Genomic DNA, 12,606 nt, shown 5'->3' on the forward strand with positions numbered 1-12,606 from the left:
CAAAGGAGGCGGAGGCGGAGGAGGAGGAGGCAGAGGCGGAGGCGGAGGAGGAGGAGGAGGAGGCGGAGGCGAAGAACGAGGAGGAGAATCAGGAACGAGGACGAGCAGGTTACAACAAGCACACCTGAGAGGCCATCAGCAGAAGGTAGGTCAGCATTTCTCCCCATGTCATCTCTGCAGCAGAGTCAGACCCTTCAGTTCCTCACAGCAGCAACGAGACCGATGAAGGATTGTGCGACGTCCATGGTAGCCAGCCTGACCCAGAAGCCCGGAGAAGCTGTAAAGCCGCTCAACGACACCAGTGGTAAGAGTCTCTACACTCACTCAGCGACTCTGAGTGATACCACTCGGGAAGACCCAGCTCCTGCTCCCGTCAAGTCACCATCACGATAGCACCATCGCCACCGCCACCCGCATCTTCCGCTTCCTCCTCCTCCTCATCATCATTGCATCATCGCCGCCGCCACCACCAACAACATCCTCACCAACCGCGTCATCATCACCATCATCCTCACCAACCGCGTCATCATCACCATCATCCTTCTCACCAACACAACCATCACCACCACCATTCCTACCTTGGAGAAGAGCTTTCGATGCATGAAGCCGCCGAACTTCCCAGGGCCATTGGTAAGATGGGACAGGATCGCTCCGATCACCTACAGCTCATGAGCATCTTCCTTCTCCTCCCAGCAGCATCACGATCAGCAGGATCGGCCCGTAGAACACCAGCGGGCCGACGACCCACTTGCTCTGATTCAACCTACAACCCCATCAGCTCCATCTAGCCCCAGACAGCAACAGCCATACCGCACGGTGAAAGGTCCTTCTCTCGGGGGCTTGGTGATGTCGTCCGGAAGGTAGTCTCCGTTTGTGCTGGACCTCAGCTCGTACCAGCTGTACAGCCGTCAGGACTCACAGTCGAGCTTATGGAGGGAAGGGACGCACGTGTTTGTGCTCTCGACGAGAAAGGCTTGGAAGCCCAGCTCCTTGTTGCTGGGCCATTGAATCGCTGAGGAGGGAGGGGAGAGCGATAGCGAGACAAAGCGAAGAGAGAAGTAGAGGGGAAAAGATACCAGTCAACAAAGTAAAGACGAGACAAGAGGTGAGAGGAAAGGGAAAGATGTTAGAGAGAGAGAGAAGTGGTGGAGGTGGAGGAGAGAGAGAGAGAGAGAGAGAAAGTAAAAGAGAAGAAAGGTCGAGCAGGAAACAGAGAGCGTCAGATCGATGCTGCTATTGTTTGAGACTCACTGAATCGCAATGGCTTGTCCTTGTTGAAGTATGCTGATCACCACAAACGATCACCACCCTCAGACGACGCCCTTCGTTCCCTCACCTTCTTCTGAGTAATGCGTCACAGCAGCTTTGCCTGGGCAGGAGTCCAAGACAGCCGTGTATGGCTGCAGCGAGCGACAAGGGACGCGAGCAGCAAAACAAACGAATCAGTACGCCGCTCTCATGGGAGGATCCAGAACTGACAGGTAGCGAGGAGAACTCTCCGAGGCCTCCACCGTTGAGGAGGTCATACGACTTGAACAAGAACCCCTTGAAGTTCCCATAGCCGGTCGACTGCAGCACCAAACGTAAATTTACGAGCTGACTTGTATCGCATGGACTACGTTGATGGATAGCGTTGCAGATTTATAAGTGCCGTTGCTGGTGATAGGAGAGAGGACGATCTGCATGGAACGTTACAAGCAGACCTTGCTTCGTCCCTAGGGCTCACCTTAAATCCTCCGTCCAGCGTCTTGGCATTGTTCGGGTGATGGCTGTCGGTTATCATGCCGTAGCATGATCCGGAGATTTCTGGATAGGCAGTGACCACTTCTAAGAGGAGGAGACAAGCACAGAGGCTTGCACAGGATCTCAACATTCTTGAGAATGAGAAGAGCCTGAAGAAGGAAGACTCAGCTCAACAGCAGGCATGGGGTAGATTGTGAAACATGAGGTGAAGGGAGGAAGTTCATGCGGATCAGGAGGAGGAGGAGGATGGAGTCGGTGCTGGTCAAAGCCGACTGTGTATCAGCATGAAGGCAAGAGGATCGGGAAGTAAGGTGGGGGTGGGTGGGGGATACTTCTAAAAAAAATTGGTCAGCAATGCACGGGGTCACAAGCATAGGGAGATAGGGGTACTTCAAAAAACCATTGGTCCCTGCGGAGGGTTGAGGGGTACGAGGGGTGGTACTCGGTGGAATGTTGAGGGGTGTCTTTATAGGTTGATAGATGTATAAAAGGGGGAGGGTGGGGTCATCCAGGGGGTAGTTGGACACATAAGGGACTCTTCATATTACAGGGGACGTGAGGGTACCATTTACGACGGGGGTGGTCATTTGTGAGGGGTGGGTGGATCAATTTGAAAGATTGGAACTTAGCATGAAACCTACTATCTCACAATTTGAAGATTTAGCCAACTCAACTGAGACATTTCAAATGTGTTCACACGTATCACGAATTTGTATAATAAAATGCAATTTGTTTTCACAACTTTTGAGATACATGATTGGAGTTGCTGAAAATGGAAGCAGGTCACCCAGGACCCCCTTCTTTGTAAGGGAGAAGCTGATCCTTGCCTGGGTGGGGTACGCACAACAAAATCTTTGCTTCCATTCTTGGACGCAAGGTCCCCAGGTGTAACTAAAACCCGTACCCCGATGTGCTTGCGGGACTACTACTGGTCCCCTATTTCCCTATAACAACCACCCCCTTCTCGATATCAATGATCCCCCTTGTCCCATGTGACCTGGCGGGGTTGCGACTGCAGGAGGAGCGAGCAACGAGGAGATAAAACAAGCCCAAGGAAAACATCGAACCCCCATCTTATGCACAGAAACAGGCAGAGAGTCAGAAAACAAGAAAGACTCTGAGAATGCATGATGAAAAGTGAAGCCGCTGTGTCTGCTACCTCAGCAAACGAGGAGAAGTTGGCAATGCGGTCGGGACAAGCATTAGTCAGCACGCAGGTTGCGGTCAGGGCAACATTAAGAGCTTCGGAGGCTTCTTGTGCAGTCACTGTGTGTGTTCATGCGAAATTGCGATGATTGGACTTGAGAAGCTCACCAATACAGTACAGGAAAGCTCTACGAAGCAAAAAGCTAGGTTCACTGCCACATGGGCATCAACCTAAAGCACTCAGAGATCGCATCGCTCACATCTACTGCACAGTACAGTTGCATTGTTGCTCATCATTTCCGAATTCCTAAGCTGAGAAAGCAAAGTTTTCTGAGTCCTGAGCACTCCAAGAAAGCGCAGAGAAGAGCGTGTCAGAGCTCATAGGAACCGAGCCCGAGTCAGACAAAGGCTTACTGGAAAGAAAGGACAGTTGGCGGTCTCGTACTCGTGTTTGAAACGGACTTCTCCTGGATAACCCAGGATACTCTAGTTCACTGTGAATCTCATCTGCCGAAAAGGACCCCTCTTGCAAGAACAGTGTACCCGTGTTGGCTTTCAAGCTCAGAGGACGGGGTTCTCTTCCCTACGAGAGAGCAAGGGAGACTCTACCCCTAGTCCTTTCCTTAGCCTACCGTACATAAGGATCAGCCTCTTCAGTCAGCTAGAGGGGTCTGTTCTCTCCTCATGTTGTATCATGCCACACACGCTGATCTAGCATAGTCACTAGTAAACTCGACTGCGCCGTTTTAGCTTTTGCTGTAGACGTCTGTAATTTGCCCGTACAGCTTCGGGGTGAGACATAGCCCGGCCTTCAAGAACTGACGGAAGTAGGGCTTTGAAGCTTGTTGGCGCTGCAATCATAGCCCCGGTTGACCGTTCGGGCCTGCGCCGGCCGGGCGCCAGCCTCCGAGGCGTGCCCGGCTGCGGCACCCGGTACCGTACCGTGGGGCCGCCGGGGCCCACGGTTACAGTACCCGGTACTTGAACGTACGGTCAGTGTATTTTATAATCATGATGATAATAAATAAAGAAGCGAGGCGGGCACGGGCTGGGTTTTCCCTGTCACAAATGAGGATGCGGACGACTTGCAGGAGCAGTTCAAGGAGAGGATCAGGAGAGAAACAAGGAGCAGGAGGAGGGAACAGGAAGCCTTCGACCGGATCGACAAGATCGTGATGCTTCTTGTTGCTGTGTTGAGCGTCAGGGTATCAGGGACCAAGCACAGAAGTTTGCAGCTGTAGCTGTAGATTGTTGAAGATAGAACGAACAGGGGGAAACGCAGCAGCTTAGTGGAAGAGAGATGAAAGGTCTTAAATCTGAGAGAATCTCGCCAGGAAGGGAGGAAACTCAGATGTCACTTGAGTATTCATGGCAGGGGAGATGCATGCTTGGTGGGGAGAGATGGGGCACGATGTCAAAGGCTTGAAATGTTGGTTTAAAGCAGTGTAGCGGCGGCCTTATCTCGTTACTTCTAGATTCATTGCTCGGCGGGGTTTTCGCATCGGTGACAAGTGAACGTGCGGAGCATGGAGGTGATTGCTGTGGAGTTTGGCGGGTCAGCCGAGTGACTCTCCTCAGCTGACAGACTTCTTCTTCATCATCCCCCTTCTCGGTGTTGCCTTCGTCGTCTTCCTGCTGGTCGGCAGAGGAGGGGAGCCTCGCGTGCAGGCAAAGATCCATGCCACGTCGTACTACAGCAACAGCCCTCACGTCTCCAGCAAGTCATACTGATGGTTTGTCAGCAAGGCCCTTGACACACCCATCATGTAGGATGACAGGAGCGCAGCCTTCTGTCTTGCAGTTTCTTACATACATGTAGTTTACACAGAGTACAGGGAAGTAATCTATTCTACACTTGTGTGATGAGGTGGACAGTGGAAGCTCATCGAAAGACCACGTGCCTCTCGTTGAGATTCTGGTAGCTGAAGAAAACGACATCACTCGGAAGCCCCTGCCCAGCAAGTGTCAAGTCGAAAGCACAATGGCCGGGATTCGGTGAGAATTGAGGGAGGGAAAGGGAGGGTGGGAGAGGGAGGGAGAGAGGGAGGGAGGGAGGGAGGGGGGATAGACAAGGCAGGGATAGAAGGAGGGAGAGGTGCGGAGGGAGGGTTAAAGGGGGCAGAGGATACAGCAAGAGAGGTGGAGGGAGGAGAGCACTGTTGAACAAGAGTCATACCTTCGAGCTCAGCATCTGCTCAAGCGCAACTTTGCAAGTGTCGGTACAGGAGTGGTTGCGACTCAGGTCGAGGACTTCGAGGGAAGGACTGGGATAACGGTCAGTAGAAACTCGGGAAGAGAAGACCAGATCGCTAACCAGTGGAACAACAACCTCTTGATCGAGCAAAGAATGCTTCGTCCTCGTCCTCCCTCCCCAACTCCTTGCTCCCGTATACCACCCGGCATGTCTGCTCGTCGCGTTGAGTGCAGCCCTTCATCTCAAAACCATTCTTGCCCGTAGCTTTCTTCTTGCACTTGAAGGCCTGGTTCTTGCTGAGGTCCAGGTGGAGCAGGGGAGGGCAGCTCTTGCAGAGGGCAGACACTATCGTCTCGATTCCCATCATCCCTAGATGATTCCCCGTGAGGAACAGATGCCTTAGGTGCCGAGCGGAGCTCAGGTAGTGCGCTGAGAGTGTCTCAGCCCCACTCCACCCGATCCTGTTGTTGGACATGTCCAGGCACGTCAAGCAGCGGTTGAGGTAAAGAATGTCGGACAGCCTTCTGCAGGAAGACTGTGACGACAGTCTGTTCTGGATCCTTAGTTCCGTTAAATTTGAAGTTGATATCCCCTCCAGCACCTTGGCGCATTCTTCCTGGTTCTGGCTCTGCCAGTCTTTTTCTAGTCTGCTTCCCAGCCGCAGGGTCGCCAAGTGCACGCAAGTCTGGAGGCCCCGGGCCATGGAGCCGGAGCCCTGGGCAAGGAGGTAGTTGCCGGAGAGGTCGAGGTAGGTGATGTTCTTGTTGGATCGCAGGACGTGCTCCAGGGCACCTCCGTTGGCGATGTGATTGCCTGCCAGAGTGAGCGACCGGAGCGAAGTTAGGAGGGACAGGTGCTCGCACAGGCGAGTGATGCCGCTGCCGTTCTCCTTCGCTATCCCTCCCTCGTCCAGCGGAAAGTCGTCGATGCCCAGCCGATGGTCGCCAAACTCGGAGAGTTCGAGGGAGGTGAGGGACGAGCATTTTCCTATGTACGGCGCTAGTGCGATAATAACGTGAGGGCCAGAGTCTGTCCAAGGCTTCGATAAGTTCAAGACTCTCAGATCCCTAGTCTGCTCAAGGAGGCGTGTCATCTGTGAGACGAACTGGTTCATCGATCCTGTGCCGATATTGTTGTCGCCCATCCACAGCTCTTGTATGTTGGCTCTGAGCGACAGCGACTTGCAGACTTCAGCTAGGCCTGTGCTGATGTCATGTTGGTTTGACATCTCGGGTTGCTGGGGACAGTTTCCTTCAAGGTTGAGGCTGATCAGTCCCTGTGCTGCATGCAGAAACCGGGCAACGAGGAAGAAATCCGAACAATTCAAGGTCGAGTAGCTTATGCTCAATCTCTCGAGGGACTTGCAGTGAGACAAGGCGACAAGAACTTTCTCAAGCACGTGCGACCGGATGATGTTGTGCTTGCAGCACGACCCGCCCATGTCCAAGGAAACAAGTTGGCGACAGCTCTTCAGACCTCTGGCAAGATTCAGAGCGCCTCTGTCGCACATGCAATTCCGTGAGATGTCAAGATGGAGGATCGAATGGCAAGAATCAAGGAGCTGAGCCACGAAGGAGAAGTCCTCTGCCGAAAGCGACATGTTCGACAAGGACAGCGATCGCAGGTGCTCCAAAGTCTGCCTGCACTCTACAGTCTTCCTGCACTCTAGAATCGATCTAAGACGGAGGCCTGAGTGCTTCAGGCAGTTGTTGGAGAGGACCAAGTCTGTCAGGCACGTGCTCCTTGCGATAAGGTCTGGCAGGGCCCTCACGTCAGACGCGAACATCGTGCTCGGCTGCCTGATGAAGTTGTTGCCAGACAGGTCCATGATCCTCAGTCTCGTCCACTTGGACTTGATCAGGGAGGTGAGGAACTTTGAATTTCTCACTGACTCCAGACCAGGCAAAACGAGGTCAACTTTCGCCATCTTGAACCGGAGGATTGCTTCGGACTGTACCAGCTCCTCCTTTCCATGCCTGATGTGGATGGTGATGTTCTCTGCAAGTAGCAGCTGCTCTCTGAAACGATGGCAGACAGTCATCCCATGAAAGATCCGTGAGGGGATGAAGGAGAAAATTCTCTGCAAGATGTGGTCAGGCACATCGATGAAGTAGGAGGTCTTCTGAGGTGATGGCATCCGACCAGTCATGGTGACAGTCGAACTCATTCAAGAGCCATGAGCTCGATGTCAACTACATCGCGACAAGACAGAGGATCTGACAAGCTTCATAGTCGCTGCTCCATGTCAATCTTCGACGACTTCGTAGGCTCGTACCATCGTCAGCCTCCTGCTCCGCCCACTCAGCTGCAAGAATGGAGGGAGAGAGACGGTCGCTGCGGCCTTGAGGATGGAGACGAGACAACACTCGCCGTCGGAGGAGGAGAGAGGAGGAGGGGGATGGAGTGAGGAAATGAACGTGGAGAGGAGAGGAGACAGAAAGGCTTGTCCTTGCAGTGGTATAAGCAAGTACCACCGGTACTCGCAGATTATTCAAGGGGTAGGGGTACTCACCATCATAGGACACAAGGTTTTGGTCCATAGGGAGGAGCATTGAGGGTGGTCGATGTTTTAAATATAGGGGGGTAGTCCAGGAGGTACCCCATTTTCTCCAGTAAACGAGGCCTTAAAATCGTATAAATGACGGGGTGAGGTTATTGTGGGGGGTAGGGTTAATGTGTCTCCAAGGGGTGGGGGTAGTAGTCATCGGGGGTCCAAGATGAGATGAGGCCGATGGAGTCTCGTCAGAAAATTTAAAAAGAAAGCGTAAAACAAAAAAGAAAACCCTTTTTTGTTTTGGATAGTGTAAAAGTCATAACGATCATGTAACGTTAAGTGATAGGCTGATGCTGTAGGACAACTGAGGGTTGAGAGGAGAGGAGAGGAGAGGAGAGGAGAGGAGAGGAGAGGAGAGGAGCGGAGCGGAGCGGACAGGACAGGACAGGACAGGACAGGACAGGACAGGACAGGACAGGACAGGACAGGACAGGATAGGAGATTGGAGTACAGGCTGGATCAACGCAGCATAATAGTTGAGACGAAGCAGGGGAGAAGCTGAAAGGGAAGGGGCGAGACAAGGGCACACGCGACGCGAGGGTATTGTGTGAGTGAGTTGAAGCAGCAGCGAGCAACTGAAGACAAGGTAGTCACCTTCATCGCGCGGCTCTGCACATTTGTTGAAGGAAGTGGTTGCGCATGAATTTGGATCTTCCTTTCGGACCCTCGTTTGGCTCAGCCAAGCGTCGCAGCCTTTTCCACTCATGGCACGTATTTCCACGTTTGCTGGATAGCGATGATACTGAGCGCTTGAATCTTGTTCTTGTTTGGCTGTACTAGAGGTGCGGTTCCTGGACAAGACCTCCAAGGTTTCAAACATGAAGACATTCCGCATGGAGCGGCTGGACAAGGAGGGAGGGACGAGAGAGAGGAGGGGGGGGAAGATGGACCTGGTAGAGTCCCTCCTCTCCGACCTAGGAGTTGCCGCTCCTCCCCTCGAGACGGGGCACTTGGCGACAGAGTCTCCCCCATCAGACAAAGCGGGAGCGGCAGTAGACACGTCGGACGATGAGATCGACGAGTGCATTGATGGTATACCGTCGCGGAGGTGGTTGGCTGCCAGGGGATCGAGGGCAGCGGCTAAGGGCAACAAGTGGCAGTTGAAGTCGACGCTTCGAGCAGCAAAGGACGCGATGAAGCGACTAAGGCCGATAGATTGGACCAAAATCCGCGAGAACACGCGGGTCATGCCAGGATGGGGCGGGGAGTGGGGCAGCATCGATGGGTCGAAGGAGCACGAGTCGCTAGACTTCGACCCTGTCAACAATGCCTACTGGATGGACTCATACAGGCACCTGCCCCGCACTCTCCGCGCGTTCAGTCAGGCGATCTTCTCCTCCAAGTTCATGTACCGATGGATCCTGACTGTTGTGATTGGAGTCTCGGTCGCTGCCTCTGCGCAGGTGGTTCAGAGCCTGATTTCCCTGCTCATCGGGTTTCGCAACCAAATGCTTCAAAGCCTCTTTGACCAGCGGAGGACCGAGGCCGATATTCTCATCTTCTTCACCATGTACAACGCTGGGCTCGTGCTCATCGCCGGTTTTCTCGTTGTCTTCCTGGAGCCGCGGGCGGCGGCCGATGGCATCTCAGAGATCAAGGCCTACCTCAACGGCAGCAACATCCCCAACTGCTTCTCCGTCCAGACCATCATCGTGAAGCTGCTCGGGTCGATCTTCGCCTCCTCGGCAGGGCTTGCTTGCGGTCCCGAGGGCCCTCTCATCCACATCGGAGCAGGCATCGCGCACGCGGTGACGGCAGTGGACAAGATCTACACCTTCCTGCCCTGGCTGCCCCACTCAGTCCTCGCTCAGTTCCACAACGACAGGGATCGCCGCGAATTCATCGCTGCTGGGGCTGGTGCAGGCATTGCGGCTGCGTTCGGGGCTCCCATAGGAGGCGTGCTGTTTGCGCTGGAAGAAGCTGCTTCCCACCTGTCGCCGCAGCTGATCTGGAGGATCCTGACGTCGGCGCTCGTTGCCACCTTCACCCTGGCGCTGATCAAGTCGAACGGTACAGGAGGAGACATCAGCCTTGCCGGCCTCCTCTCCTTCGGCACGGCCATCTCCATCGGAGACGCCAAGGAGCGGACGCTGAACTCGGATGGCACGGACAGCGTCAGTGCTCTGGACGCTCCCATCTACGTCTGGGAGCTCTTCCTCTTCATCATCCTCGGGGCCGTAGGAGGAGTTTTCGGTGGTTTCTTTGGCGCAGGTTTCGATTTCCTGACCCCTCGGCGCCCCCGATCGCGATTCCTCAAGATGGTGGAAGTCCTGCTCATCTCGCTCGCCACGAGCTACTCCGTCTTCTTCTTCGCCTCCAACTACCCGGTATGCAGGAACGACGGCTCATGGACGTGCAAGGAGGCAGACAACTGGGGCGGGTGGTGCGGGGGGGTTGTCGACAACACGACCTGCATCGGCGTGCGAGCGGAGTGCGTGAATGCTACAGGATGGGTGTGCATCGGAGGTGGGAACAATGGGCTGGCCTGCAGGGGGCGGGGGGACTGCGAGTGGAGGGGAGGGAAGTGTCATCCTCGCTATGCGACGAAGAAGTTTGGGGTGAGGCTTGGATGCCCTGAGGGGCAGTACGACGAGCTTGCGACGCTCTTCTTCGGTAGCAAGGAGCAGAGCATCGTGAGGATGGTAACCCAAGCCTGGCCGCACGAGCCCTTCAGCAACACCTCGCTCTTCATCACCTCCATCCTGAACCTCTTCCTCATGCTCATCACGTACGGCTCTCCCCTCCCCGCTGGTTACTTCATGCCCAGCTGGCTGGTTGGCGCCTCCATCGGCCGGCTCTTCGGGCAGCTCGTCAAGGCGTATGTGGGAAGCAGCGTCTACTCGGGGGCGTACGCACTGGCAGGGGCAGCGGCGATGCTGGGAGGAGTACAGAGAACTTCGATCTCGCTGGTTTTCATCATCGTGGAATGCACTTCCAACGTTCACTTCCTGCTGCCGATCGTGACGACGCTCATGGTGGCCAACTTCGTGGCGCAGAAGTTCACCAAGGAGGGCGTCTTCGACATCTCTCTGCGCCACCACTCTCTCCGCTTCCTCCCGCACCACCCCGACTGGCTGATGAGCCTCTGCACAGTCTCCGACGTCATGGCCAACCCCGTCAAGTGCCTCCACACCGTCGAGAAGGTTGGCAACATCATCGACCTGCTCCGCAACTGCCACCACAACGGATTCCCCGTCCTCTCCCTGGAAGGGAGCAGAGACGAGAACTGCATCCCCAGGGACCGCCTTGAAGGTCTCATCCTCCGTTCTCACCTCCGGCACATTCTGGGCACGAGGTTCATGCGCGACGGCAGCACGCGAGACAGCCTGTGGAGCCGAATCACCGCAGCCAGGATGTCAGAAGTCTCGCTGGACGGAGAGATCGAGCTGGTGAGGCGCAAGGGCGTTCTCCTCCCTCCTGCTGGTTGCTGACGTTGTCTTCAGTTCCAGCTCATCGAGTACAGGAGGAGGAAGGCGGAAGTCAGTGCGGTGAAGGTGCTGCTGAGTCCTTCCCGGTGGCCTCCGTCTCACGCCTTGCTGCAGGAATGGGAGTGGGGCATGTTCAGCACAGACGACCGGGAAAGATACGTCAACCTCGCCGCCTACATGAATGCTGCTTGTAAGGCTTCCTTTCTCCTCCTTCCTTTCCTGCCTCCCTTGCTCCTTTCTCCACCCTGTTCCTCCTCATCTCTCTCCTCCCTCCTCCTTACAGTGTCCTCGTTGCCATGTCCTTCTCTCTTCTCATCACATCCTCTTGTCATGTCTTCCTCCCTCCTCATGCTCCCTCAGGTTACAGCGTCTACTCTCAGTGCCCATTGTCAAGGGCCTACACCATCTTCCGCTCCCTGGGCCTCCGGCATCTCCCGGTGGTGAACCAGAGGTTCGAGGTGGTGGGCATGTTAACCAGAGCCAACTTCTCTGAGAGAGTTCTGTACGTCTCTCCCGCCTGCTGGGACTTGGCTGAGGTGGCTGCAGGCACCTTGCTATACACTCCTACTACACCGAGGAGGAGCTCGTCCTCGACGCCCACGACGCCCCCAGCTGGCCTCGACTGCACTCGCGAGAGGTGAGCGCTGTTCCCGTGCCTCGTCCTCTGACGGTCGTCCAGATCCTCGAGCGGCAGCGGACGCGAGAGCCTCTCAATGCCGGCAGCGAGCTCGTGCTCCTTGGCGGCCCCTCGGAGGGCTGGCAAAGTCGCCTGGTCAGTGCCCTTGAGCTGGGAGGGTATCGCAGGAAAAGGGAGAGTGACAGGAAAGAGCTTGTAGAGTATCTCAGCATATCTATTCTTTCACATGCCGTTAATGCTTCCCGCTCTTGTCTGCGTGCTCCTCTTTCGCCTGGACGGCTTGTTTGACATGCTCCTTGTGGTTTTGTGTTACCTGCTTCTTCGCATGCTGATGCGCTGCTGGGATCGACTTGTGGACCTGCAGAAGAGGATCATCGACGAGATCGAGAGGAGGAGGTTGACCTTGAGCAGCTCCTTCTTGCTGAGAACCTTGTGCATGCGACGCTGATACAGGGCTCGGCGAACAGCCTGAGCATGCTGGAGAGCGAGAGGTGAGAAAGTCATCATCTCGGATACTGAGAGTGGGAAGACGAGGGGGATGGTTGACGGGGGGGGAGGGGGAGGAAAATAGAGGAGGGGATGGTTGACGGGGGGGGCGGGGGGGGGAGGAAGATAGAGGAGGGGATGGTTGACGGGGAGGGGGGGGGGGGAGGAAGATAGAGGAAGGGATGGTTGAGGGGGGGAGGGGGGGGGAGGAAGATATTGTACCTCTTCCGGACGATGGGAAGATAAGGGGGGCAATGCTGAAAAAAATCCTGTTCGTCCTCGAGGCATCATCCCCCTCTCTCTTCCTCCCTCTTCTCCTCCTCTCCTCTCTCCCTCCCCCTATCTTTTGCTCCCTCCTCTCCTCCTCTCCTCCTCCTCCCCGCTCCCATCCCCAGCATCTTCCGCTCCAGATGACCGG

At 55.3% G+C, this 12,606-nt stretch overlaps 3 protein-coding genes across 3 annotated transcripts in view; 1 reads left to right on the forward strand and 2 right to left on the reverse strand.

Annotated features, from left to right (window-relative positions):
- Positions 1-1,873, reverse strand: part of GUITHDRAFT_141673 (hypothetical protein) — a gene marked incomplete at both ends in the record, with an annotated part of 7,044 nt that extends 5,171 nt beyond the window's left edge. Inside the window, 11 exons of the mRNA XM_005828859.1 lie at positions 125-174; positions 207-277; positions 549-659; positions 703-763; positions 811-897; positions 949-1,012; positions 1,252-1,284; positions 1,337-1,400; positions 1,480-1,569; positions 1,602-1,679; positions 1,727-1,873. Coding sequence (XP_005828916.1) covers positions 125-174; positions 207-277; positions 549-659; positions 703-763; positions 811-897; positions 949-1,012; positions 1,252-1,284; positions 1,337-1,400; positions 1,480-1,569; positions 1,602-1,679; positions 1,727-1,873 — 856 coding nt within the window. The remainder of the gene's footprint in view (positions 1-124; positions 175-206; positions 278-548; positions 660-702; positions 764-810; positions 898-948; positions 1,013-1,251; positions 1,285-1,336; positions 1,401-1,479; positions 1,570-1,601; positions 1,680-1,726) is intronic.
- A 2,898-nt stretch (positions 1,874-4,771) lies between these two features.
- Positions 4,772-7,232, reverse strand: GUITHDRAFT_141674 (hypothetical protein; the record flags this gene model as incomplete). Its single annotated transcript, XM_005828860.1, has 4 exons — positions 4,772-4,840; positions 5,066-5,153; positions 5,204-5,294; positions 5,333-7,232. The coding sequence occupies 4 exons, from the start codon at positions 7,230-7,232 to the stop codon at positions 4,772-4,774; spliced, it is 2,148 nt and encodes a 715-aa protein (XP_005828917.1).
- A 1,751-nt stretch (positions 7,233-8,983) lies between these two features.
- GUITHDRAFT_88279 (hypothetical protein) lies at positions 8,984-11,947 on the forward strand (the record flags this gene model as incomplete). The annotated part of the gene is made up of 5 exons (XM_005828861.1): positions 8,984-10,020; positions 10,201-11,060; positions 11,208-11,255; positions 11,426-11,702; positions 11,745-11,947. 5 exons carry the CDS (start codon positions 8,984-8,986, stop codon positions 11,899-11,901), a joined length of 2,379 nt encoding a protein of 792 aa, XP_005828918.1. The 3' UTR covers positions 11,902-11,947.
- Between the last annotated feature and the right edge of the window lie 659 nt (positions 11,948-12,606).

The sequence above is a fragment of the Guillardia theta genome (assembly GCF_000315625.1).
Source record: "Guillardia theta CCMP2712 unplaced genomic scaffold GUITHscaffold_56, whole genome shotgun sequence".
Taxonomy (NCBI): domain Eukaryota; class Cryptophyceae; order Pyrenomonadales; family Geminigeraceae; genus Guillardia; species Guillardia theta.